A 27614-nucleotide genomic window follows, 5' to 3' on the forward strand; every position below is an offset into this window, starting at 1 on the left:
TATAATAAAAATACTGATTAATTATTAAAAAAAAAAAAAAAAGAAAGAAAATGAGTTCCCTAGAAGTAATGAAACATTTCCTGGTCATTAAACAATGAAATCCTGCCATTGGCAGCAACATGGATAAAACTGGAGGTCATGATGCTAAGTGAAATAAGCCAGGCAAATATCGCACATGTGAGAGCTAACAAAGTGAACCAGAGGCTAGAAAGGGTGAAAAGAGTGAGGAAATGAAGAGAAGTTGATTAATGGGTACAAAAACACAGTCAGAAAGAAGGAATAAGATCTACTGCTTGATAGCACAGGAGGTGCCTATAGTAAACAATAATTTATATGTTTCAAAATAGCTGGTAGGCAAGAATTGGAATGTTCCCAACATAAGGAAAACTGTTTGAGGTGATAGGTATCCCAGTAACCCTGACTGGAGCAGTACACACTGTATGCATGTATCAAAATATCACATGCACCCCCAAAATATGTACAACTATCACATATCAATTAAAAATTATGCAAAGTAAGGAAAGCCAAGCACACAAGAGTATATTAATACTATTTCATTTATATTAAATGTCCAACACAGGCAAATGTGGGGACATAGATCCAGGCTAGGCGAAGGAGGGAGACTCCAACTCAAAAAAAAAAAAAAGATTAAAACGCAAATTGTCCACCAATTCCTAATCAGTGGATCTCATAATCACTAGAATTACTGTACATTTTCAGTTTATAAAATCCAGATGACGACTCTGTGAGGCAAGCAAATTAGCTATTATTACCCTGATAACAGCAGGTTTTTTAAAACTGGCAATTGACTTGCCTAAGTCACAAGGTTATTAGCATCTATCCAAAAGCAAACCCAGTTCTACTGAAATGAATTCTTCCCCCTTCAACTTCTCTTTTCTCCAAATCACTTTAAAACAAATCTTCAACCTACTGTCGCATTCAGGAAGATTTCGTTCCTTGACTTATAAAGTCATCTAATTTCACCATTTCATTTTCTGTTAAATAAGAGTGTATACATTGTGTTGTATTTTTGCATAAAAGTAAAATTAGTAATGGGAAACTGTCGGGGGGTGGGGGCATGGGATTGGCAGTTGAGAGAAACTGCTAGGGGAGGGAGGGACATACCTCATCAACAGGGGTACCTGCATGGTCAGTGTTTGTATACCTAATCCTGAATTGTATCCCACATCTTTATAATAAATTTTTTTACAAAAAGTAAATTCACATTTTAATACAACTATTTTATAAAAAAAAGTACTTAACCCTTCATTTCATCCCTATTTCTCCTTCACATCAAGTCTCCTACAATGATTCTCTTTAAATTAGATCAGTTCCTTTCAGCAATTATTGACGGCATATTAGTGCCAAGAACTATGCTAGGCATAAAGAATATAAAAATAAGTCACACAGTCCCTGCTTTTTCCGTATTTGTTACATGCGAAGGACTCAGGTTCAAGTTCTTGATGGATATAGAAAAGGAAAGGTATTCATATAGCTAACCATGAGTGAGTTAAGAAGTCTATTTCATACCATAATGAAAACCCAGTCAATATGCTCTCCATTAAGACACTTTTAACCATACTAACCAGCCCTAACAGACGCAGGTATCCCCATCCATACCCCTAGCAGTCATGTGATTGAATCAACAGCATATTTTCTGATGCAAACCCTCCTTCGTACCAATCCTGATAAAAGGCTCAATAATGTCAGTGGCACCCATTCCTTCCACAAATATTTTTTAAATTAAATCTTCTTTCTATTTGCCTTCACTAAGATATTGTGCCCAGATCCTGAAAATCCGCGTCTCATGTTATTCCTAAGTCAGACTTTCCCCAAAATGTTGCCTCTGTCCTCTCCTCAACTGAACTTCTGCTGTGACCAGTTCTTAGTTACTGAAAAAACAACTTCTCTAGTATAAAACCCCTTCCTAAGCCGGGTGTGGTGGCTCATGCCTGTAATCCCAGAACTTTGGGAAGTTGAGAAGAGAGGATTGCCTGAGTCCAGGGATTCGAGACCAGCCTGGGCAACTTGGCGAGATCTCGTCTCTACAATAAATCAAAAAATTAGCCAGGCATGGTGGCACACACCTGTAGTTCCAGCTACTTGGAAGGCTGAGTGGGGAGGATCACCTGAGTCCAGCAGGTGGAAGCTGTATTGGCTGTGAGAATGCCACTACACTCCAGCCTGGGCAATGGAGTGAAACTCCAACTCAAAAAAGAAAATTTAAAAACGCTTTCTAGAAATTTATACTCTTCTTTGAACTTAGGCTGGTGCCTGGGCTATGCCATTTAGCATGTAAATGTTCACTGCTTGCCTTGATTGTTCAAGTACCACCAGCTCTAAATTGTCTCTAAATTTTGTAATCTCCAGTTATTTTTCTATGAGTTCCAGGCTAATTGCTTAGAGAGTTCCATGGACATGGTGGTCTTACTGTCTGAACTTTCTCCCACTGGACTGGCCTCCCCTCTGCCAAACCAGAAGACATAGCGAGGGATCATGAGCTTTGAAAACAATTTGGAAAATATGAAACGCCGCGCCCCTCCAAACCAACCTGTTAGGTCAGATTTTCCAGGAGCTATTTTATACTGCCTTTCATTTTTCTATCTGAATTTTCCTTAGAAAGGCCCACTCTGTCCCATTCCTAATTGAGAAGAAGTCTTCCAATATCTAATAACTATCCCATAAATATATCTAATTTCCTCAAAAGCTTTAGTATCACCAGTCTCTCACCGTTTCTAATAGTGTCTGCCACAATCTTCTGGAACTCTTTATCTAATAAAGTGATTCCTACTGAAGGCAAAATAGACTGAAGCTCCTCTGCAGCAATGTCCTCTCCTTGGAATTTACTGATAGCATCAGACATTTTCTAAATATACAAAATGTTGAGGACTATCAAGCAAGAGAATTTAAGTGTCAAAACAATAATTAGCACTTAAAATATGCATCAAGTAGAGAGCAAGTTTTATCTGCCTTAGAAAGGGACTGCTTTTCTCTCCATATTTCTGTTGTGTCTTGCATTATACTTAATCCTTCTCAATTAACTCAAACACAGAACTGTCTTGAAACTCCATAAACATTTATAAACTACTTTCCTGGAGGAACAACCTGTTCGGTGGCCCAACCAAACTTGCTTCTGATTAAAATATAATTAATGAGTCCATGAAATCAAAACACCCAAGTGTTTTGCTTAAATTCCAGAATTTGAAGAACAAATTGAGAGTTCTTCTGCTTCCCATTAGTTTGCCCTACCATGTTTTGAGTTTACAGCCTTCAAAAAATAACATTCTTCAAGCAGATACACGTGGACATCATGAATCTCTTAATATGACACACTGAGATGAGTACAATACTACTTTGTGATATTCTCACCAGAAATGCATAACCCGAATTTATCCATGAATAAATAAAAGGAAAACCCAAGATGAAGGGCCTTATAAAAAACAACTTCTCAACATTCTTCAAAAGAGCCAAGACTGTGAAAGAATGAGGAACCATTCCAGATGGGAGGAGACTAGGGATATATAACAATTAAACGTAATGTGTGATCTTGGACCAGGTAAAAGACATTCTTGGAACAACTAACAAAATGTGAATAAGTTCTGTCTGTTAGCAAGTAGTATGGCATCAGTGTTGATTTCTTGGCTTAGCTCATTGAACTATGGTTACACAAGGTCTTAACATGGGAAAACTATACTAAAAATACATGGAGATGTTTTTACTGTTTTTGAAACTCTTAAGAATGTAATATTTCAAAATGAAAAGTTAGAATTTTCATGTATACCATACAGGCAGTCACATTCCATAGATGCCTAATTACCATGAGTTTTTTTGGTAAACTTTTATTAGATAAACTACTTCAAAACTCTCTATATGTAGAACATTAAATATGGCAGTGGTAGGTGACATTTGATTTTAGTGACACCAGGAAAGTAGATGTCACTTTCTTATAAAGTCCTTTTCTACCCACAGTAAATGTCTACAGCTCCATTATTAATTTAATCCAGGGCTTTACTTCTTATTGAGATACAAAGAACTCTCAGAAACAGAAAAGAGGCACAGAGTAGCAGCAGTGAATCAGTAAAGGAATCAGAATGAACGTCACCACGCCTCCTAAATAGATCCACATTCCTTTTTCAGTTGAGTTCTTTAGAGTCTGCATGAATGTATAAGTCACTAATTTTTAACTAAGCACTCTCTTTAACTACCACATTCAATACCAAACACAATGTTAGGTCACTAAGTCTCTTTAAAGAGAATGACCATGACTTCAGTAACTTCAGCAGTGGACTACAGGAAGGAGCGTTCAATTAAGTTCCACACACAGTATTTCCGTGATGAAAGTAACACAGGAGAAGGAGAACATATATTGGTTGGGAAACCATTCAGCATCTTTGAGAAAAATAATAAAGCCTTGGAGATCCAGATGACAAGTATGAGTTATTTTGTCTTGATATGCTCCATCTATCAGAGATAACACCTGAGCCACCATGAATAGAATATGTCTAAATTATGAAACTCCCAATAAGATGTTTACATAGACTTCTAAAATGCTTGTTTAAAGAAATTACAAAATTAACATTTCCAAAAGAAATCAGGCCCTCTACTTTCTAGGGAACTAGAGTGAATTCCATTAATTATTGAGTAAGCTTCCCAGAAAAAGTTAGGCTCCCCTCTAATGAAGGCATCTGGAAAGGAAGAACCGTCAAAGACCCAATATCGTATCCAACCATATGTTGCATCAGAAGTAGTGGTTACCCAGGACAGTGACAACAGACATGCTTACAGCTATCTAATAACAGATTCATTCTGTCCAGTTCTGTGATGACTGAGAACTCAAGAATTTAGATTCTGACTTACCCAGAGTAGGAACTGCAGCTTTTTCCTTAGATGAACTCTGTTTTAGAAAGCTGGAATGCCTTCTCACAACTGGCTTCCAAAGTGCTGGAGTACTAGAAATATCACTTTTATTCAGAGACTTATTGAAGTTTGTAACACTCTTCAAGCTTTGGGATTTAGACTTTGAGTCATAGGTTTCGCCCTTCTCTGAATTTTTTTTAAAGTTGATGCCATTCTTTGAATATGAATCTTGAAATCCAGCATTACTGCCATTGGCCTCACCCAGATATTTTCTTATTTGCAATGTATTTTCTGATCTTTTAAATTCAAACTCGTCAGTCTCCTTAATACTTTTGTTATAATATTGGAGGCTTTTTAAATTTAACTTTTTGGGTATAGAAGACTCAGAGAGCTGAAAGGTAAACTGTGTTTCCTCTTATATCGTAGATAGCATTCTGCTACATTTAATAACTTTCTGCCTGAAGTAGTTTCATCCAAAGCTGACCCTTCCACAAATACTAGGTAAGAGAAAAATATTGAATTATTTCATTTACCTGTACAATTTGCAATATATTTCAAAAATAACAACTAAGTCCTCATGAAACTTATTTAAGAAATTAGCAACTGGTTAAACATATTTTTAAAATTTAACAGAGTTGGAAATCAAAAGATTAAATTAATTACCATTATAGGTCAAATATAATCTGCTAGTTTAATATATTTACGTATTTTCTTTTTTAAAGATGTGAGGTACAATTCAGGACTAAGTATACAAGTGGTTGTCACACAGGTAACATTTGGGACTCCCTTTGGTTCCCATATGACCTAGTTTGAGATCAAGTACCCTTATTAATATTATGTGGCCCTCTCCTGCGGCAGTTTCTGGCTACTGCCTATCCCTTTCTTATAGTATTATGGTAAATGTTCAAGTCAAATATAATCATCTGGTTTAATATATTTAACTCTTTTCATTCGCAGCTATTTAAAGCTACACTGAAGCTAAAATGATAGCCCAATGAAGTACATGGTTCTCATTCTCTACTCCTTCCCAATTTAGAAAAATAATAGACCAATAATCTAGTATAAATGGAAATTCCTTACTTATAAAAGTACAGAACTATGGGGAAGCTAAAAAGGAGAAATTTTTATTTATAAAGTTAAAATCCAAATAATTACTGTCCTAAATATTCTCAGTATTTGTGGAGGAAAAAATAGCAATATTATAAGATAATATCTTTATAAAAACACTAATACAACGTCCCACACTGGAACTTCATTTATAAAATGTATCCAATGGTTCGGAATATTATCTTACATTTAAATAACACATAATAAAGTGCTCTGTGGCCTCTCATGGGGTGCTCACTATGTGGTTTACTAAATTAAAAAATTTAGTAAAGTTTCAAGGTAAAAAATCGACATACAAAGATCAACCGTTTCCATACACTAATAACTCCCCCCCCAATCAAGAAAACAGCCCCCAGATGATTCAATAAATGGTGTTGAAACAACTGAATAGTTACATGCAGGAGAAATAAATTAGATTTATCCCTCACCATATATAAAAATCAACTCAAAACAAATTAAAGATTTCGTGTAAGACCTGAAACTGTAAAACTACTAAAAGAAAATATACGGGAAAAGTTCCATGACATTGATCTGAACAATGATTTTTCTGGTATGAACCCAAAAGCACAGTCAACAGGAGCAAAAATAGACAAACAAAATCACATCAAACTAAATAGCTTCTGCAAAGCCAAGGAAACAATAATCAGAGTGAAGAATGAAAGAAACACCTTGAATATCTATCGTAATACTATAAGAAAAGGATTGACAGTGGTGGGAAATTATGGAGGGGCAGAGCGAGGAAGGGAGGTGGGATTAACGGTAGTCGATATCTGTCTGGGGACGGGGGGACACCCCTTATCAACAAGGGTGCCTGAACGATGCATATTTGTATACCTAACCCTTAACTGTACCCCACAATTTTAAAATAAAAAATATGTTTAAAAAAAGAAAAGAAAAGCACCTGGCACTTCCCTCCCCTCTCTCTCCCTTCCTTTCACCATGTGAGACCTGCTCCCTTCAATTGCCTCCATGACTGGAAGCTTCCTGAAGTCCCTTACCAAAATCAGATGCTTGTATCATACTTCTTGTAAAACCTGCAGAACCGTAAGCCAAATAAACCATTTTTCTTTATAAATTAAAAAAAAAAGAATAGGAGAAAATATTTTCAAACCATACATCTGATAAGGAGTTAGTAGTCAAAATATATACATGTGAAACTCAGACAACTCAATAGCAAGAAAGCAAATAACCCAATATATATATATATTTTTTTTTTTTTAGTCAGAGTCTCGCACTACCGCCCAGGCAGGAGTGCAGAGGCACACTCACAGCTAACACAGCAATTTAAAATGAGCAAAGGACCTAAACAGCCATTTCTAGAAAGAAGGCATACAAATGACCAAGAAGTTCATTTAAAAAATGATCAAGGCCGAGCTCAGTGACTCAGCCTGTAGTCCGAGCACTTTGGGAGGCCAAGGTGAGTGGATTGCCCAAGCCCGCGGGTTCAAGACCAGCCCCAGCAACTTGACGAAACCTCCTCTCTACAATAAATAAAAAACTAGTTGGGCATGGTAGCGCGCTCCCATAATTCCGGCTACTGGGAAGGCTGAGGTAGAAGGATCACCTGAGCCCAGCAGGTCGACGCTGGGGTGGCCATGAGCGTGCCACTGCACTCCAGTCTGGGCGACAGAGTGAGACTTCAACTCAAAGAAAAAATCAAACAAAAAAAAAGATCAACACCATTAATCATTAGGAAATGCAAATTAAAACCTCAATGAAACATCACCTCACACATATTAAAATGGCTATTATCAAAAACACAAAAATGCATTTGTATATCTAACCCTGAATCGTACCCCACATCTTCAAAATTAAAATTAAAAAAAAAAAAACACAAAAATGCACAAGTGCTAGAGAGAATATTAAGAAAAGGGAACACTTGCTCGCTGTTGGTGGGAATGTAAATTAGTATAGCAATTATGGAAAACAATATGAAGCTTCCTCTAAGCTAAAAATAGAATCACCATATAATCCAGCAATCCCACTGCTAGGAATATGTCCAAAGAAAATGAAATCATTATGTCAAAGAGATACCTGCATTCCCATGTTTATTGCAACATTATTCACAATAACCAATATATGGAATAAATTTAAGTATTCATCAATGGATGACTGAATAAAGGAAATGTGGTATATATACACAATGAAATGCTCTACAGCCTTTGAAAGAATGGAATCAGAGGAGCTTCAAGATGGCTAACGAGAGGCATCTCGTATTCACCTCTGCTAGGGAGAACTAAAATAGTGAGTTGATAATTACACTTTGAATAGATCTTCCAAGAACACTGGAATTCAATAGAAAAATGACAGGAAACACCTAAAGCAAGAAAGAAGAGGAAAACCAGAATCATCTGGGAGCCAGGAGAGACTCCCCAGTGTGGGAAAAGGGTAAGTGAGAGACCACCAAAGGTTCATATTCCCACCATGGATTCCTGTAATACTAGCCACAGAGACACTAGACCCTCGCAGACTCTGAACTAACATAGAGAGCTGCCTGGAGATCACACAAAGGTGCTGTGTCAGGGAACGAGCCGGCACTAGGTCCCATACTCCCCCAGAGTCCTAAGCAGTTACAGCAAAGAGCCATTTGGGGAGCACAACCCACAGCAGACTGCATACTGTCTCAGAGAAAAAGAAAAAAACCATCCAAACTGGAAAAGAAGAAGTCAAATGCCCCTCTCTACAGGCAGCATGGTCTTATATTTAGAAAAATCAAAAGACTCTATCAAAAAGCTCTCAGAATTGGTCAACAAATTCAGTAAATTTGTGGATACAAAATTAATATACAAAAATCAGTAGCAATTCAGTAACAAAACACTGAAAAAGAAATCAAGAATGTAATCTCGTTTGCAATAGCTACAAAAATAAAATAAAATACATAGAAATACATTTAACCAACGAGGTGAAGTGTCTCTGCAAGGAAAACTACAATATATTGATGAAAGAAATTGAAGGGGACATAAACAAACGGAAAGATATCTCATGCTCATGGATTGAAAGAATTAACATCATTAAAACACCACCCAAAGCAATCTACAGATTCAATGCCATCCCTAGAAAAATACTGTCATTTTTCACAGACATAGAAAAGCCAATTCAAAAAACAACCAGAATAGAAAGCAAAAAGAACTAAGCTAGAGGCATCACACGTACTAAATTCAAAATATTTTACAAGGCTACGGTAACCAAAACAGCATAGTATTGGTATAAAAATAGATACATAAGCCAATGGAACAGACTGGAGAACTCAGAAACAAGGCCACATATTTATAGCCAACTGGTCAACATACATTAGGGAAAGGCTGCCCTCTTCAATCAATGTTGCTAAGAAAATAGAATAACCATATGCAGAAGAATGAAATGGGACCCAATCTCTCACCATATACAACAATCAACTCAAGATGGATTAAAAAACTTAAACTGTAACACCTGACACTATAAATCTACTAGATGATAGATAACACAGGGACAATTGTTCAGAACATTGTTCTACGCACAGATTATATGGCTAAGACCTCAGAAGCACAGGCAACAAAAACACAAATAGATAAATAGGACTATACTAAACTACAAATCTTATGCAAAGCAAAACAAACCATCAACAGAGTGAAAAGACAAACTCTTTAACGGGAGAAAGAATCTGCAAATTATTCATCTGACAAGAAACTAATAACCCAAATATACGAGGAACTCAAACAACTCAATAGTTTTTTTTTTTAAAGCTCATTAAAAGTACCATACGTTCTCATTCATAAGAGGACCTTGAACAATTATTATAATACTATGAGAAAGGGATTGGCAGTTGAGGGAAACTGCCGGGGTTGGGGGGGGGACACCTCATCAACAGGGGGACCTTCTTAATGAGCATTTGTTTGCCTAACCCTGACTTGTACCTCACATCTTTAAAATAAATTTTTTTTTAAATTATTTTAAAAGGGGGCAAAGGACATGAATAGACATTTCTCAAAAGAAGACATACAGATGGCCATTTTGATGAATATTGTTTTTATATTGCTGATGTAAGGGTTAGAGTGAAGAGTTCAGAGAAGGCTTTCAAAGCCCTTTATAAAATAAAACTTACAAATTCAGATTTAATTTGAAGACTTTGTTTCTAAGCAAAACTTGCCAAAGCGACAACAACTTATTTACAAACATCCTCATACGGTTACCGTAGTCCATCCAAAACAAATAAAATATCCCCAATAGCCACCATATGGTTACCTGTAATCAAAAAAAAATACATTCAAATACTATATTTACTTCTGAACACAGATATAGTTGCCATCCTATTCTAATATAAAAATAACACAGAAATGTGTGGAAGTAGGAACAAACAGCCAACTAGGATGGGTTTTGAATAATATCTGCAACTATGAATGAGTAACTGTAAACACTAAAACATAAGACTAGGATCATCATTTTTTCTCCTTAATAAAAGTATTTACCGTCAAAACAAATAGTCACATTTTTTTAAGCCTCCATGCTAGAAACCAGGATATTTTATTAATTTTATAAACATGTTGAGTGTTTACTACAGATAATACTCCAAGTATTTACAATTTTGTCTTCTTCTCTAGTGTGTGAGCTCCTCAAGAACAGAGAATATGCCTTTCATTTCTGTTTCCCTAATTCCTACATTGTATCTACTGAAAGCTGTAACGAACAGTGCAATATCTACATCGTGAATGGCAGATAACCAATTACTTAGCACCTCCTCTGTGCTCAGTACTCTCATAATTTTAACTTCCCACCATTCCTGCCTCTGTCCCATGTAAGATCAGTTTTCTTCTCAGACAGTGCATGACTGAGGATATGTTCAGATGCAATGACCTTGAATAATGTCATTCCAATTGTGCACAGAGGTAGAAAATGTTTTGCCCAATAGTTCTTGCTTCCAAGTGTTTGACTCTGTTTACAACCCAAGGTGAAAAAGTCTATAAAGTCATGTAGCTTTCTATAATAATATGGATGTGTTCTTCAGTCTTAAGAAATCAACTGTTCAATAATACACTCAAGTGAAGACAGAGAAAGATGCAAATTTTTACATGACTTTTGAGTCAAAGAAGAATAGTATAGTTTTGATATTGAGTAAGTTTGATTCACTTTGATTCTTTGAAAAAATGGCAAGCTATACATGTTAGGTGCAGGCTTTTAAATGACTGCAAAGCAAGTACTATGTACTTGAACCGATCAAAGAAATGCTAGACCAAATTGGTGTTAAATTGCCTTCTGATTAAACTGCTTCCTGCATTCTGGTTTCTTATTTACTTGATATTTAACTCCATTCTGTTCTTGATTATGGTTCTAAGATATCTTATAGTCTCCCCAGTTACTAGCACTTACTGTAGATCGATTCTATGTCCCAAATTCTTAGGTCAGAGCTTGTCTTAAGACAACATAAAGGCTTCAACATCAAGCTCTTGAATCACGCATATGCTAATCCAGTGAAGAAGGTTATGTTGCTTTTATCTGACCCTCATTTTAAAACTCCCTTCTATGGACAGAAGTCCAACATCAACTAATGGGAATGTGGTATTCAACCATTTCCACAGATTCACTAGCTCTTGCTCAAATTTATTCCTTGCTTCCATGCAGTAATAGACACCTATCATGAGCTCCCAGACAAATATTATTAATCCCTATCCAAATAGCCCTTGGTGGCCAAAGAAATGTTCTAGAATCTGAAGTGACTATGGTGGTCCCTTTATAGCTTGCCAAAACCTTGAAGAATGATTCCTAGTTAAGATGGAAGCAATCAATAGGGCTACAGGTACCATTTACTTCATAAGGGAAGCTTAAGCAGCCTCCCACTCCAATGTATGTAATTCTGGAGGAAATTTATCCTGGAAAATACAACTACCTAGTCTGAGGGGGGAAATGATCCTAATTATCAAGGTCATATGCAAGCCAATACTACTTTGAAGGTGGCCATTGCAACTACATTTCTGTAATCTTCAGGTAGCCCCACTCCTCTAGAAATAACTGTGCTAGTCACAAATTATCAGTTCAACTTCCAAATCCCTAAAATCTCTAAGAGAGAAAAAGTGCTATACCAATACCCTATTTCAGAAAGAGAAATAGCTGACACTCTGAAGAACTGTCATCAGCTGATTGTCCATCCAGTACTTCTTGTCATATCTGAATAAAGCAACTCCTAGTTGGACTTTCCTGAAAATCCCATTGGCATCATTCCTTCCTCTTCGTTATGAACATTCATAAAAGATGAGCATACTCTCCACCTATCACCATGACTCCAGCAATAGACCAAACATAAAAACAAGTTGCTAGAAAAGTCCCTGCAGTGCTGGGACTTTTATCATGATAACTGAGTAATGTTATTCCTTACTGCGAAATCCTGCTACAGAAAAATTCATATCTCTTACCTGGGTGACCCCGAATTTTTGGCATCCTGGGGTCATTCCTTCCTTTAAGTAAGACAGCTCAGACCCCAGACCACATACTAACATGTAAATCAATACCCTGTCCAAAATTTGAGGATTCTGAGTAGTTTACAATCTTGCTGACTTTTGTTTTACTTTATATTCCCATGGACTCTTTAGTCTTTGTTTTTTTATTTTGAAGATGTGGGTTACAATTCAGAATTAGGTATATAAGTGGTCATCACACAGGTAAAGTTTGGGCCCCCTTTTGGTCAGCACTTCACCTAGTTTGAGATTGGGTACCCTTATTAATGCTATGTGCCCCACCCCACCCATGGACTCTTGATCTCACTCGAATTCTCACCTTCCACAGTTACATCCTCTTTCCACTCCAAGCAGATCCCACATAGAACCTATGGGTCTTTCCTATGGGTCTCTCCCACCAACAATACTAATGCAAAGCTATCCCATATAGCCAACTTCTACTAACAGTTTGCAATTAATGAGAGTAAGGGAGTTCTTCACACCACAGCAAGCAACCACATGCAACAGTCCTAAAGTCGTGTGGTTATTCTTTACCAATTGCCCTCCCCTACCCACACTTAAGTTCCAGTCATCTTCTCTCCCCACTAAGCCACTACTGTATTGTAAATTCCTGTTGTTTTCTTAAGTAGTGTTCTTTGCCTTATCTTTTTGCTCAATCTAGGCATCTCCTAGGTTTTAACTCTCATAATCTAACATACCTCTTCAGAGGATTTTTCTAGTCAAAAGACAGAAACCTTCCTTATGAGGAATTTTGTCTCCAACTGTAGCTAGCTTATGAATCTTGTTCTCCCTGATTGGAGGAGGTGGGGTAAGAGATCATAATTGTTCATTCATTCAACAGATATTTGTTGAGAAGTTAATACGTGCTCTAAGCCCTGTGCTGGGTATTGAGGATACACTACTGGGCAAAAGCAGACGTGATGCCTGCTCACCCAATGCTTAGCCTGACTTGAAATACAGATGTTAATCACACCAAAATACAAATTGCACTGATGATTAATGGTATGAGAGTGTATAACATGAGAATTTGACCTAGTGGAAGAAAACAGGGGGGAAAAAATGCCTGAAGAAAAGACAGTGCAACTTAGATCTAACGTATAAGTAGGAATTAACTAGTAGTAATGCTCAAGTGAGAGGAAAGAACACACACTACGGCTATTTGGCAAGAAGGAAGTGGTATATAGTTGAAACTCAGAAGGCACAGAGAGCAAGTGAGAATGTGATCTGAGGTAAAGCTGAAGATCTGGGTAAGGGACAGAACGCACAAAGCCTTGTATCCACATCAAAGAATTCTTTATCCCAAGAGCTGTTTTGGGGCTTACACAAGGTGGGTAACACGATCAGACCTATGTTTTAAAAAAGATGATTCTGGCTGCAATGTAAAGAGGGACAAGTGTACATGTTGGGAGACTCACTAGGATGAATTACAGCAGTTCCGAGGAAAGATTATGCTAGCTTGGACAAAGGTGGGAAGCTAGAAATAGAAAGACATGAGAGATATCTAAGGCTTTAAATAATGACTGCATGAGGAGAAAAGAGAAATAGAGTTGTCAAAGATGACGCTTAGGTTTCTGCATCACCTTTCTTGAGCCTGTTCTAGATGCCAAGCATATTTAATTCCCACAACAATCTTATAAAATGAGTATCATTTGTCCAGTCTACCTCCCCAAATAAAGTAGGAGACCGGGAGGCCCAGAATTCCATATGCCAACAACAAGGTATGCAGCAGTTTCATATAAGATTTCTGTTGTTCCTGACAAGGCATGCCCTAAAAACTTAAGATTAGTCTTTAAAATCCCCATTTTCAGACATTTTCATATTCCAGTTTGTCCTTCCATTCATGCCTATCACCCCAGAGTTCACCACAAATGACTTAATAGAACTCCATAAAACCTAGTTCTATCTCTAGACCACATTACAGCAACCAAAGACCCACTGCAAAGCCACTACTAACAACCAATAGAAGTCCACTGAAAAGAATGCCGTGTCTGATTATTTCTCTGCCATTTTCACACACACCATTTCCTCAGTTTAAAATGTTGTTCTCACGCTTCACTACCACTTTCAACTCGTTAACTCATACTGATCCTTCGATATTTAACTCAGACATCAACCCTCTGATAATCTTTCCTCAGCGCTTCTAATATGTATTTGTAGCCTATGTATACTCTATTATGTTACTTGCCAAAGAGAATTTTAAGTTTCAGTTCACTTGACTCTTTCCACACTTAAATGTGGACTCCTTCGAAAAAATAAGTGTGAGTCAGGCATGGTGGCTCACACCTGTCATTCCAGCACTTTGGAAGGTCGAGGTGAGAGGATTGCCTGAGTCTAGGGGTTCACAACCAGCCTGGTCAACTTGGTGAGACCTCATCTCTACCAAAAGTCAAAAAAACTAGCCAGGCATAGTGGCGTGTGCCTGTAGTTCCAGCCACCTGGAAGGCAGAGGTGGAGAATCACCCGAGCCCAGCAGGTTGAGGCCACAGTAGCTGTGAGTGTGCCACTGCGTTCAACCTGGGTGACAGAGTGAGACTTCGACTCAAAAAAGAAAAAAGTGTGTTATATTCATTCTTGTATCACCTAGCATAGTTCCAGGCACACTAGATATTAGATGACTATCTAATTCATTAAATGAGTGAATTAATTAATCGTTAATTAATCAATTATAGGACATCCCCAGCCACATGTAAACATGTGGCATAAAACACCTGCTTAATATATTTATAGGCCGGGCTCAATGGCTCAGCCTGTAATCCCAGCATTTTGGGAGGCCAAGGCGAGTGGATTGCCTGAGTCCACGGATTTGAGGCCAGTCCGGGCAACCTGGCGAGACCTTGTCTCTACAATAAAATTAAAAATAGATGGGTGTGGTAGCCCACGCTTGTAGTTCTGGTTACTTGGAAGGCTGAAGCAGAAGGATCGCTGGGGCCCAGAAGATGGTCATGAGCGTGTGTGCCACTGCACTCCAGTCTGGGCGAAGGAGTGAGACTCCAACTCAAAACAAATAAAAATAAAAATAAATATATATATAATGTTTAAAGGAATCTACATTATACAAAGAGTAACTGAACTGCATAGCAAAATGTCTTCATCAAAGTTACATATAGACTTAAGAATTCAAGAAATTTAGGTCTGCTTAATTCATGAAATAAATCCCCTTAACACTACAAGAAACTACCTCTCCACAAAGACAAAACAATGACTATTGGAAAAGAGAGATAAGGATGAAAATTTTTTAAAACTTTCTTACTCTTACCAAACACACCAAAATATAACAATTTTAGAAATTTCTCATGTATTGTTCCTAGGCTATTTCTTGCTATAGACACAATTAAGCAGAGTCAATGGCAAAAGGTAAGAATCAAGAGGAAAAAGAAGATATGCATACATGTTGAGATATATATCGATTCAAATAACTCACTGTCAATATAGGTATGTCTCATCACTTCTTCAAAAGTTTCAGATTTAAAGGGATACCCATGCTATCTAAAATAGCAACTACTTCATCAGTTGCAACTCAACCATGTTTTATCTTAGAGAAAATCATCAAGGCATCCTGGAATGCTGCAAAAAAAGACAATAAACAAAGAAATTAATATACCATGAGAATCAACAACTTATCTTGGAGAAGAAATTGATTTTGTTTCAATAACCTACTATGGGAAACCAACTTTAGATAAGCATGGAGTTTTCTAAGTATTTACCTACAAGTAGGCACTTTGCCCAATTCTGGTCACATTTCTAGCAAAAAATCTAATTTTTTATGTTATTACTATAAATATAATGCTAACAATAACATCTGCTATTCACTAGACACATTATGTGCCAGACAATGTACTAAAAGCTATGAGTTATCTCATTCAAAATCTTAATACATATAAAGTAGAAATTATCCCAGCTTTACAAATAAGAAAATTAAGGCTTAGAAAGCCCCCTTTGATTATATAGCTAGTAAGAGGAGAAACCAGAATTCTAATCTAGCAATCTTAATCCACAATGCTTACTCTTAATCATTATACTATACTTGCCTCTTAGCTTAAAATTTTAACTGAAATAATTTCTTACCAGTAGTATAATCCACAGTAATAAAGCAACTAACTTAATGCAAACTTTGGGGAAGTTATTAGTTATATAAAAATGAAATTTAGGAAAGATAGAATTTAAAAAAGAAAAACAGAGAATTTTTTTTTTTTTTGAGTTGGAGTCTCACTCTGTCACCGAGGCTGGAGTGCAGTGGCATTCTCACACTACTACACTCAGCTAATTTTTTATTTATTGTAGAGGCAATGTTTCACCAAGTTGCCTCCAACCTGCGGGGCTCATGCAATCCACTCTCCTTGGCCTCCCAAAGTACTGGGATTACAGACTGAGCCACCAAGCCTGGCAAGACATAAACTTTCTTTTCAGAGTATTTTTATCACAATACAAAGAATGTGGTATTTTTTATCACAATACAAAGAATGTGGCAATGACGCAACCACTACCGTGAGGTCTTTCATTTCTCCATAGAAATCTCACATTCCTATCTTGCAAGCCTTAGCATCAAAGATGAACTGGGAACAACATGGTTAGAAAAAAGTATTCAGTATGGTTCTATCTGGCAAATCAAATCTGAGGCTCCCCAAGACATCAACCTCTGAATCTTAAATTCCATAATTTTAAAATAATTGAACTAAAATAAATTAAATATCAAATTATCATTTTCTAAAAATTTTAGCGAGCTCAGTTTTTTTTAATGTATTATAGAAAATACTGATTAAAGAAGAAAATTTTTGGCCAGGCACGGTGGCTCCAGCCTGTAAACCCAGCACTTTGGAAGACTGAGGTGAGCAGATTGCCTGAGCCGGCAGTTTGAGAACAACCTGGGCAACTTGGTGAGACCTCATCTCCACAATAAAAATCAAAAAATTAGCAAGTGTGGTAGCGCGAGTCTGTAGTTCTGGCTACTTGGAAAGCTGAGGCGGAAGGATTGCCTGAGTTCAGCAGGCCGATGCTGGGGTGGCCGTGAGCATGTGTGCCACTGCACTCCAGCCTGGGCAACAGTGTGAGATTCCGACTCAAAAAAAAGAGAATGAAGGAGAAGGAGGAGGAGGAGGAGGAGAAAATTTTCCACAAAAAAGTCTTCCTTAAAACTTAAGCAGATTGAAAGCTATGACCAACTGCTAAATATAAATTCTCCCTGACCACTACATTTCTTAATTCACCTTGATAAGAAAAATAATTCTCATGATCAATTCCAGAGAGTAAATCACTTTAGAGTCAGACTAGACTTTCTTGGAACTCAGGATGTAATAAACATGACAATCCATAAGCTGTTCAAGAAGCACAGTCAGGGAGGGAAAGCTGGGTGTCACTTACTGATTCACCAAGTCATCATAGATCCAGTGGGCGGAGGAAGGACCCCTGCAAATCCTCTCCGCCGAAAAAGCAATGAGAGTACTGGCAAAGCTGTCAGCATCAGTTTTTTTCAAAACTCTGAAAATAAACCAAAGACTTGCAGTAATCCGAGGAATATTGCTTTTTTTTTTTTTTTTTTTTTCCTGAGTTGGAGTCTCACTCCATCACCCAGGCTGGAGGGCAGTGTCACTCTCACGGCCACCCCAGCCTCACCCTGGCGATCCTTCTGCCTCAGCCTTCCGAGTAGCCAGAACTACAGGTGAGCGCCACCACACCCAGCTAGTTTTTGATTTATTGTAGAGATGAGGTTGAACCCACAGGCTCAGGCAATCCTCTCGCCTCGGCCTCCCAGAGTGCTGGGATGACAGGCTGAGCCACTAAGCATGACCCAAGGAATGCTTCTTAAAGAAAAATGGCTGAATCTGAGTAAGAACAGTGAATTTTGTGGCATTTTAACTTGCCCTGTTCCCATCTCCCCATCCCCAGGCTCCCGGGAGCCTACCAATAGTCATTTCATAATAAAATGTAAAATCCTGTTTCAAAAAGCAGAGACCTCATTCCAAAATTAAGGGAAAAACAATAGACTGGAAGTAAACATTTGTAACATATTGTAAGGGTTAGTAGCTAGACTATGAAAACTCTTACAGAAAGGGATGAACAACCCAGTTTTTTAAATGGACAATAGACATGAAAAGGCGATTTGTAGAAAAAATATGTGAACAGTCAGAAAGTACAAAATGACCAATTTTATAGCTGAGAAATATAAATAAATTAAATAACAAAATAGCTCTTACAAAACAAGATGACAAAACTTCCCTTTCCCTTAAAGTAAAAGATCTTCATATTTTTTTCCTTTTATTTTCTTGGAGGGGGGGTCTCTTGATTTCTAACTGTATGCTTAATCTATTTAATAGGTTCTATGAGATCTAGGTTCTTTAGTTCTACTCTGACAAATTTTGCCTTGACAAAACATGTAACATATATATGTGCAGATATATTCATAAAAATTGTGTATAAAAAGAATTATAAGGCCAATACTAAGCAGTAACAATCTAGGAGGAGTTAAAGAGGGTCTTTCACAGTTTTATAGACTTATTATATATTTCTTGGATTTTTATTTGTAGAAAAATGTACAAGAATTATGAGTACTGTCGCTAAAGAAAAAAATAAACCTGGGATTCTTGATTAATCTCAGAACACTATGGCCATAAACAGAAAATAAGGTCAAAATACAAATAAACTATTCTAAACGCATGTAAATCTATAGTCAGAAAAAGTTGTAAGTAGAAGACCAAGTACACAAGAAAAGAACCAGGAGAAAATCAGTAACATGGGAGTTTGTCACGACGCCAAATAGGAAGTAAGAAACCAAAAAGTTAAAGCAGACCAAGTATCATATCTATCTTGTTTACTGCTGCATCTTTAAAACTACATAAACGAATAAATAAACACCAAGGAGTTTTTATTGTCTTTTTACTTGCTAGCCCAGGAGCATAAAGACTAGCACTTTCACACCTCCTTGACGCTAATAAAATACAATCCTATTGACTATAAAAGAAACATACCTCAAAATAATAAAGACCGTATATGAAAACTCACAGCCAACATCATAGTGAATAGAGAAAACTTTTTTAAACTCCCTTCTAAGAGCCAGAACAAGACAAGGATGCCCACTTTCACCACTCCAATTCAACATAGCACAGGAACCCTAGCCAGAGCAATAAGGCAAGAGAAAGAAAGAAAAGGCATACAAACTAGGAAAGAGGAAGTCAACTTTCCTCTGTTTGCTGACAATATAATCTTACACCAAGAAAAACCTAAGGGCTCCTCCCAAAAACTCTCATAATAAACAAATTCAGTAAAGTTTCTGGACACAAAATCAATGTACAAAAATCAGTGGCATTTCTGTACATGAATAACAATCAAGCTGAGAACCAAATCAAGAAGGCAACCACATCTGCAATAGGTGCAAAAGAAAATAAAATTAGGAATAAATTTAACCAAGGTGGTAAAATATCTCTACAAAGAAAACTACAGAACATTAATGAAAGAAATTAAAGAAGACACAAACAAATGGAAAAACATCCCAAGCTCACGGATTGGAAGAATTAATATTGTTAAAATGACCATACTGCCCAAAGTCATCTACAGATTCCATGCAATTCCTATCAAAATACTGACATCACTTTTCACAGAGTTTGAAAAAAAATTCTAACATTTATATGAAACCAAGCAATTAGCCAAAGCACTACTGAACAAAAAGAACAAAGAAGGAAGCATCACATTAATTGACTTCAAATTATACTACAAGGCTATAGTAACCAAAACAGCAGGGTACTGGTATAAAAATAGACACAGATCAATGGAGCAGTATAGAGAACCCAGAAATAAAGCTACGTCTTTACTACATCCAACTAATCTTCAACAAAGTCAACAAATAAACTGGAGAAAGGACACTCTGCTTTCCCCAGTGCTAAGAAAATTGGATTGTCATATGCAGTAGAATGAAACCGGGCCTCTGTCTCTCACCATGTACAAAAATTAACTCAAGATGGATCAAAGACTTCAATGTAAGATCTGAAACTATAAAAATACTCAAAGAAAACCTAGGGGAAACTCCTCTGGATGTTGGCCTAGGCAAAGAATGCCTGACTAAGACCTCAAAAGCACAAGCAACAAAGCAAAAACAGACATGTGGGACTTAAACTAAAAAACTTCTACACAGCCAAAGAAATCATCAGCAGTATGAATAAACAATCTTCAGAATGAGAGAAGATATTCGCAAACTACACACCCAAGGGACTAATATCTACAATCTACAAAGAACTCAAACAGCCCAGCAACAACTACAAATGTCACCTCCATAAAACTTGGGATAGGCAAAGATCTTTTAGATAAAACATCAAAAGCATGTTTCATTTTTTAAAAATTATAGACTGGGCTTCATCAAAAGTATGAACTTCTGCTTTTCTAAAGACATTCTTAAGAGAATGAAAAGACAAACCACAGACTGGAAGAAAATATCTGTGAATCACATATTCAATGAAGGACTTATATTCACAATATAAAAATGCGCCGGGCTCGGTGGTTCAGCCTGTAATCCCGCGCCTTTGGGAGGCTGAGGTGAGTGGATTGCCTGAGCCCGCGGGTTCGAGACCCGCCTGGGCGACGAGACCTCATCTCTACAATAAATCAAAAAATCAGCCGGGCATGGTTGCTCATGCCTGTAATTCTGGCTACTAGGAAGGCTGAGGCGGAAGGATCACCGGAGCCCAGCAGGTCCAGGCTGCAGTGGCCAGGAGCGGCCACTGCACTCCAGTCTGGGCGACCGAGTGAGACTCCAACTCAAGGTATACAGATGGCAAAAAAGCACAAGAAAGATATTCAGTATCATTTGCTCATTCAGGAAATGCAAATTAAAAGCCTAATGAGATAATCACCATACATCTACTAGAATGACGGCAATTTTTAAAGGCTGACAATCCAAGGGTAGCAAGGATGAGGAGCAACCAGAATGCTCATACATCACTTGTGGCAAAATCAAACAGTTTAATCACTTTGCAAACACAATTTAGAAATCTCTTAAAAATGGAAAAATACATCTACCATATGATCCAATCATTCTACTACTAGGTATTTACCCGAGATAAATGGAAGTATATGACCACACAAAGACATACTAGTACAAACACACCAGCTTTATCTGTAATAGCCAAGACTGAAAACAACCCAAATGTCTACCAGTGTGCAAGCAAATAAACAAATTACTGGACATCCATATCATGAAATACTACTCAGCAATAAAAAGGAATGAACTACTGATACACACAAAAGCATGGATGAATTCAACATAATTAAGCTGAGTGATAGAAACCAGATCCCCCAAAATGAGTACACACTGCATGATTCAATTTATATAAAATTCTAGAAAATGCAATCTATATTGGCAAAAGCAGATTAGTGTTTTCCTGTGGATGGAGTAAGGGGGTGTAGAGGGAGTTAAGGCTTACAAAGGAGGAGGAGGACATTTGGGATATTGTTTTGATATATTCAGTATCTTGAAGGGAATAATGATCTCACAGGTATACACATATGTCAAAATTTATTAAATTGCACACTTTAAATATGTGAATCTAACTGTATGTAAATGAAACTTCAATAAAGCGATAAAATATGCAAGCCACTTAAAAATCCAGCATGTCAGAGAACTTTGTGATTTGCTCCCACTTCTTGACAAGACCTTGAAAAGGCAATAATTCAAAGCTATGATGAGGATGATGATAACCATTTTAACAGCTATACATGACATTCAGAATTTGGATAAAGTTAATTAATTAATGTCAGAGTGAAGCAATGAATCTTGGCATGTGAAGAAAGATTATCTCTTCATCAAAGGAGAAAATCAGCTGTTTTTACCAAGCATTACGGGTGTCCCTTGGTTGCGCAAAATAGCAAGATTTTTTTTTCTAATGAAAGGTTTGCTCTTTAAAAAAGAAAACTTTCACCTGTTTAAGATGTCACAGACCTATGAAATTTCTAACTGAAACCTATAAAGCACAGTATACTGCTTGGATGCATCAGTTTGCAAGAGTTAGGCTACAAGAGAGACAACAGTCATCTCAAATGAAAAGTCATTTCACTTTTATGCAGAAGAGCAATGGCATAGCTTACAAATAGGAATCTTTATTTTACCATCATTGCCTGCATAACAGCACAACAGTAAAAAAGCAGGAACTGGCTCAAGTAGTAGGCATCAAAAGTTTCATCTAATTACAGGTTGAAGGAACACACCAGAGCCTCTCCATTTTTTTATCCTTCCTTCCAAATGTACATATGTATCTATAGCAAAGAATCCTGGAGTAGATGAAGGCATTTTATAGAAATGTGGCTTCAATTTTCTTTCTCTTACCCAACAACAAAGTCAGTCAACATTTCCAGGGCACTTGAACAAGACCACCCCCATGCTCAATCAGCAACTTTGCAGCATGTGTAAAGACAGGGGAAAGGAAATGTGTCCCCAAGAAAATCTGAGTATGAAAATTTTCCTGCCATTTAAAACCAGGGCTTCTCAATTTCTCAAACAACTCATCTTCGACAAAGCCTCCATCATCAACTACTGGGGAGAGAACCTATTCAGTAAATGGTGCTGGGAAAACTGGCTGACCACATGCAGAAGATTGAAACAGGACCCCGCCTATCCCCATACACAAAAATCAACTTGTAATGGATCAGAAACCTAAATGTAAAACTTCAAACTATAAGAATCTTAAAAGATGTAGGAGACACCCTTATGGAAATTGAAACTGGCAACCAATTCCTATTCAGAACCCCAAACACCAATACCTTAAGAAATAAGATAGACAAGTGGGACCTCATCAAATTAACGAGCTTCTGCAAAGCAAAAGAAACCATCAAGAGAGCAGGGAGACAGCCCGCAGAATGGGGAAAAATATTTGCCAACTGTATGTCTGATAAAGGCCTAACATCTAGGATCTACAAGGAACTCAGATGTGCCAAAAGGAAAGAAACTAACAGCCCCTTTAAAAAGTGGGCAAAAGACATGAATAGACACTTCTCAAATGAAGATATACGGGCAGCCAACAGACACATGAAAAAGTGCTTAGCCTCACTCATCATCAGCGAAATGCAAATCAAAACCATGTTGAGATACCACCTAACCCCAGTAAGAAAGGTCATCATTAATAAAGCAAACAACAACAGATGCTGGCGAGGATGTGGAGAAAAAGGAACGCTTCTACACTGCTGGTGGGAATACAGACTAGTGCAACCTCTTTGGAAGACAGTGTGGCGATTTCTGAAAGAACTAGAAATTGACCTTCCATATGACCCAGCAATTCCCCTATTGGGAATATACCCGGAGAAAATCAAATCATTCTTTAAAAAAAGATACCTGCATTCACATGTTTGTTGTGGCTCTATTCACAATAGCAAAAACATGGAACCAACCACGCTACCCACTGAAGCTGGACTGGATTAAAAAAATGTGGTATACACACAATGCAATATTATGCAGCCATAAAGAAGGATAAACATATGGACTTTGCAGCAAGTTAGATGCATTTAGAGTCTACCATACTCAGTGCTCTATCACAGAAACAAAGAATAGAGTACCATATAGTCTCACTCATAAGCAGACCTTGAACAATGATCATAATATTGCAAGAAAGGGATTGGCAGTTGTGAGAAACTGCCAGGGGAGGGGGGTGAGACCCGCAGTTGAGGGAAACTGCCGATGGGGGGCACACTTCATCAAGGGTAGCTGCATAATGAACATTTGTATACCTAATCCTGAATTGTGCCCCACATCTTTAAAATAAAAGATGAAAAAAAACTTAAAAATCAGGGCTTCTTCACACACACACACACACACACACACAATCCACACTTGGCGATGCATTTGCAAGGAAGATAAGAAGGAATTTCTTCAGCTTCATGTTTCCATTGGCAAGAAAAAAAGTCACTGTAGTCTCTGCATCCCATTATGTTCAGAGAGGAAAGTAAAACCAAAGGACTCAAAGGCCTCATTGTACTTTTTCTCTGACATCTTTCAATTTAAGCTAAGCTGATGTAAACAAAGGTGGATGTATATCACCTAGTGACTTGTGCTTTTCTTAATTCCTATCAATAGCAAACTATACAATTGGGCATAAAAAGTTGACATAATGATATCTACATTACCCAGTCCTTCAAAAAACGAGTGCCTATTCCATCCTATCTCTGTTGTAGGTAAAGCAATAGCTTAATAACATTGACACAGTCATTTTCCAATGGACAATTTTCATAGTTATAGGGAAATCAAAGAAAAAAAATCACAGCGAGAAGAGCCACTTAACAGACCACCTGAAGATCATCCAGAGACCCCCTAAAGGCAATAGGCAATGCCTTATGGCCAACAGAAGCAGAGCATAGAACCTCTCTTTTTTTTTTTTTTTTTTTTTTTTGAGTTGGAGTCTCACTCTGCCACCCAGACTGGCGTGCAGTGGCACGCTCCTGGCCACCACACCCCTGACCTGCTGGGCTCCGGCAATCCTTCCACCTCAGTCTTCCAAGTAACCGGAACTACAGGCGTGTACTACCATGCCTGGCTAATTTTTTATTTATTGTAGAGATGAGGGCTTGCAGAGTTGCCCAGGCGGGTCTCAAGCCCATGAGCTCAGGCAATCCACTCACCTCGGCCTCCCAAAGCGCTGGGATTACAGGCTGAGCCACTGAGCCCGGCCAGAACCTCTCATTTTAAAGGCACTCACGATCACTGCCATGGGGAATCATTTGGGAAGAAACTTTTTTTGGGAGGAGAGTGGGACTATTTTGCTGTACCTATCAAAGTTTCATATGTACATATCCTTTAGTCCAGTTATTTTATATCTAGAAATCTATCCTATAAAAATATGTGCACAAGTGTGGGAGGAATGATGCACAAGGATGTTCTTTGGGCATTATCTGTAATAGCAAAAATTTTACAGATAACTTCATTAATCAATATGAGACTGGTTAAAATCATTATGTGTGTGTGTGTGTGTGTATTTACGTGTGTGTGTGTGTGTGTGTGTGTGTGTGTGTGTGTGTGTGTAAAACAAGAGGCCAGAAAGAATCTACCAAATTATTAACACTGTTTACCTCTAGGGACTGTAGGGAAAGACTAGGGCAAAGACACAATTTTCATTTTCTAACTTAGAACCCTCTATAAACTAAAACAACCACAAGAAAACCTTTTCTGTTCAACGTAGGACACAGCTTCTACTTTTAAAGGGCATTCATGGTCATTATTGTGAGCTCAAAAAATACTTTGGTGACTTAGATGAATGAATAGATGGGTACATGCATACGATGGCAACTTATCAATTACTACTTGATTGCTTAGTAACATTCTATCTGTGGCCCATTTTGACTTCTAGGATTTTCCATCTATAATTTTTATGAGAATGAATCCACATCTATTTGAGCAGCCTGATGCTTTCAATCTTCAAGTACTGCTTTGCATTTAGACGTACTAACTTTATTTCTGGTCATGCCAACCTATCTACATCATTTTTATTCTAAAATATATCAAATACAAGGGAGGACACCTCCCAAAAAAAAAAACTGTGGAACTTACTTATAAAAAAATTGTATATTTACTCTTCCATGTTTAAACTTCAGTCACCTTCAAAGCACTCCCCACTGAACGCAATACACCTATTGAGACACTTTTTCCACAGCTCAAAACAGTTTTTGAACTCATCAGTTTTGATGTCTTTTAGTGCTTCCGTTGTTTTTTTGTTTCACCTCTGCAAAACATTTCCTTTTGAAGACTTTCGTCATTCAGAGAAACAAAAAAATTTTTTTGCTCAGGGAGAGATGGGATGAATAGGGAGGATGGGGCATGGGGGGGTCTCACTGTTTGGGGCAAAACACAGTTGAACACACAGTGCGGGGTGGGCAGGTGCACTCGTAAATCACCCATCATGAAAGGAACAAACATATTGAAAGAATCTCCAAAAAGAATTCACCAGAGCCAAACACAGTCTCTCACAACAATGCTAGCTGGTCCACGGATGTTGCTAGAACACTCATCTCGCGGGGGAAGCCTGGACTACAAGGGGCCTGCCCTCCAAAAAATATTCAAGTTTTTTTGGGGACCCCTTGTATATTAACCTCTTCTTTTATAGTCAAATTCTTTTGCCTTGTTTAAGAAAGTTTTCCCTAACCCATATCATTCCACGCTCATATAATTATCAAAAAGTAAGTCTGAAAATATAAAATATTGAAAAGATCTTGGATCCACAGAGCTCCTTAACTGGGCATATTGCTGGAGACTTCTTTGGAAAACAATAGGGCATTAATGTACAGACCTATAGTTCAGTAGCACCACTTATAAGGCATATAACCACGAGAAATCCTAGTACCCACACATCAGGAAATGTCATGGCAAAAGCTGTTCACCACAGCTAAAATCTGAAAAGAACCCAAGTGCTCGTCAGAGAGAGAATGGATGGATAGCCAGTGATATAGTCACACAAGATCATAGTATACAGGCGATTAGGCAAGCTAAGAGCAGCAGGCAATCATATGAATAAATCTTCGTCATATACGATTACGTGAAAAAAGCCCCAAAACATACTTCATGGTAAACTTTGCACTAAAGTTTTTAAAGCAATTGAAATTGTTTAAATATTTCATAAAAATATATATCCACAATAAAACAATTTTTTAAAAGGGGGAGAATGACGAGTGTAGAATATAAGATGTTGACCTCAGGTTGAGGAATAAGAAAGAAGGGTGGCAGGGCACGGTGGCCCACACCTATAATCCCAGCATTTTGGGAAGCCAAGGTGAGAGGATTGCCTGAACCCAGGGGTTCGAGGCCAGCCTAGGCAACTTGGTGAGACCTCTTCTCTACAATAAGTCAAGAAAAATTAGCTGGACTTGGTCGCACACACCTGTAGTTCCAGCTACTTGGAAGGCTTAGGAAGAAGGATTGCCTGAGTCCAACAGGTGGAGGTTGCAGTGGCCGTGAGCAGTGTGCCACTGCCCTCCAGCCTGGGCAACAGAGTGAGACTCTGACTCAAAAAAAAAAAAAGAAAAGAAAAATGGGTTGCTTGGTGAACTTTACAGTAAGATGTAAATTATCATCAAAGTCCTAGTTTTTATCTTGGGTGGTTGTGTCAGGTATTTAGTACATTATTAAAATTATATAACGAAATAAAAGTGGACCATGCATGGACCAATGTTAAGAATATGTCATAATCCAATCCAGTAATTAATTAATCAATCCAATTATCTATATCTAGATTCACTATTGTAAATAATGACATTACAACATATAAA

General features: G+C 37.6%; 1 protein-coding gene across 1 annotated transcript in view; it reads right to left on the reverse strand.

The window, feature by feature from the left end:
• Window positions 1-931: 931 nt before the first annotated feature.
• Window positions 932-27614, reverse strand: part of EFCAB13 (EF-hand calcium binding domain 13) — a gene marked incomplete at its 3' end in the record, with an annotated part of 45564 nt that continues 18881 nt past the window's right edge. Inside the window, 9 exon segments of the mRNA XM_021711377.1 lie at window positions 932-960; window positions 962-995; window positions 2731-2866; window positions 4541-4542; window positions 4858-5253; window positions 5256-5354; window positions 10114-10185; window positions 15811-15852; window positions 15855-15953. Coding sequence (XP_021567052.1) covers window positions 932-960; window positions 962-995; window positions 2731-2866; window positions 4541-4542; window positions 4858-5253; window positions 5256-5354; window positions 10114-10185; window positions 15811-15852; window positions 15855-15953 — 909 coding nt within the window.

Source organism: Carlito syrichta, unplaced genomic scaffold (genome assembly GCF_000164805.1).
Source record: "Carlito syrichta isolate Samal-C Ts95f unplaced genomic scaffold, Tarsius_syrichta-2.0.1 Scaffold302107, whole genome shotgun sequence".
Lineage (NCBI taxonomy): Eukaryota > Metazoa > Chordata > Mammalia > Primates > Tarsiidae > Carlito > Carlito syrichta.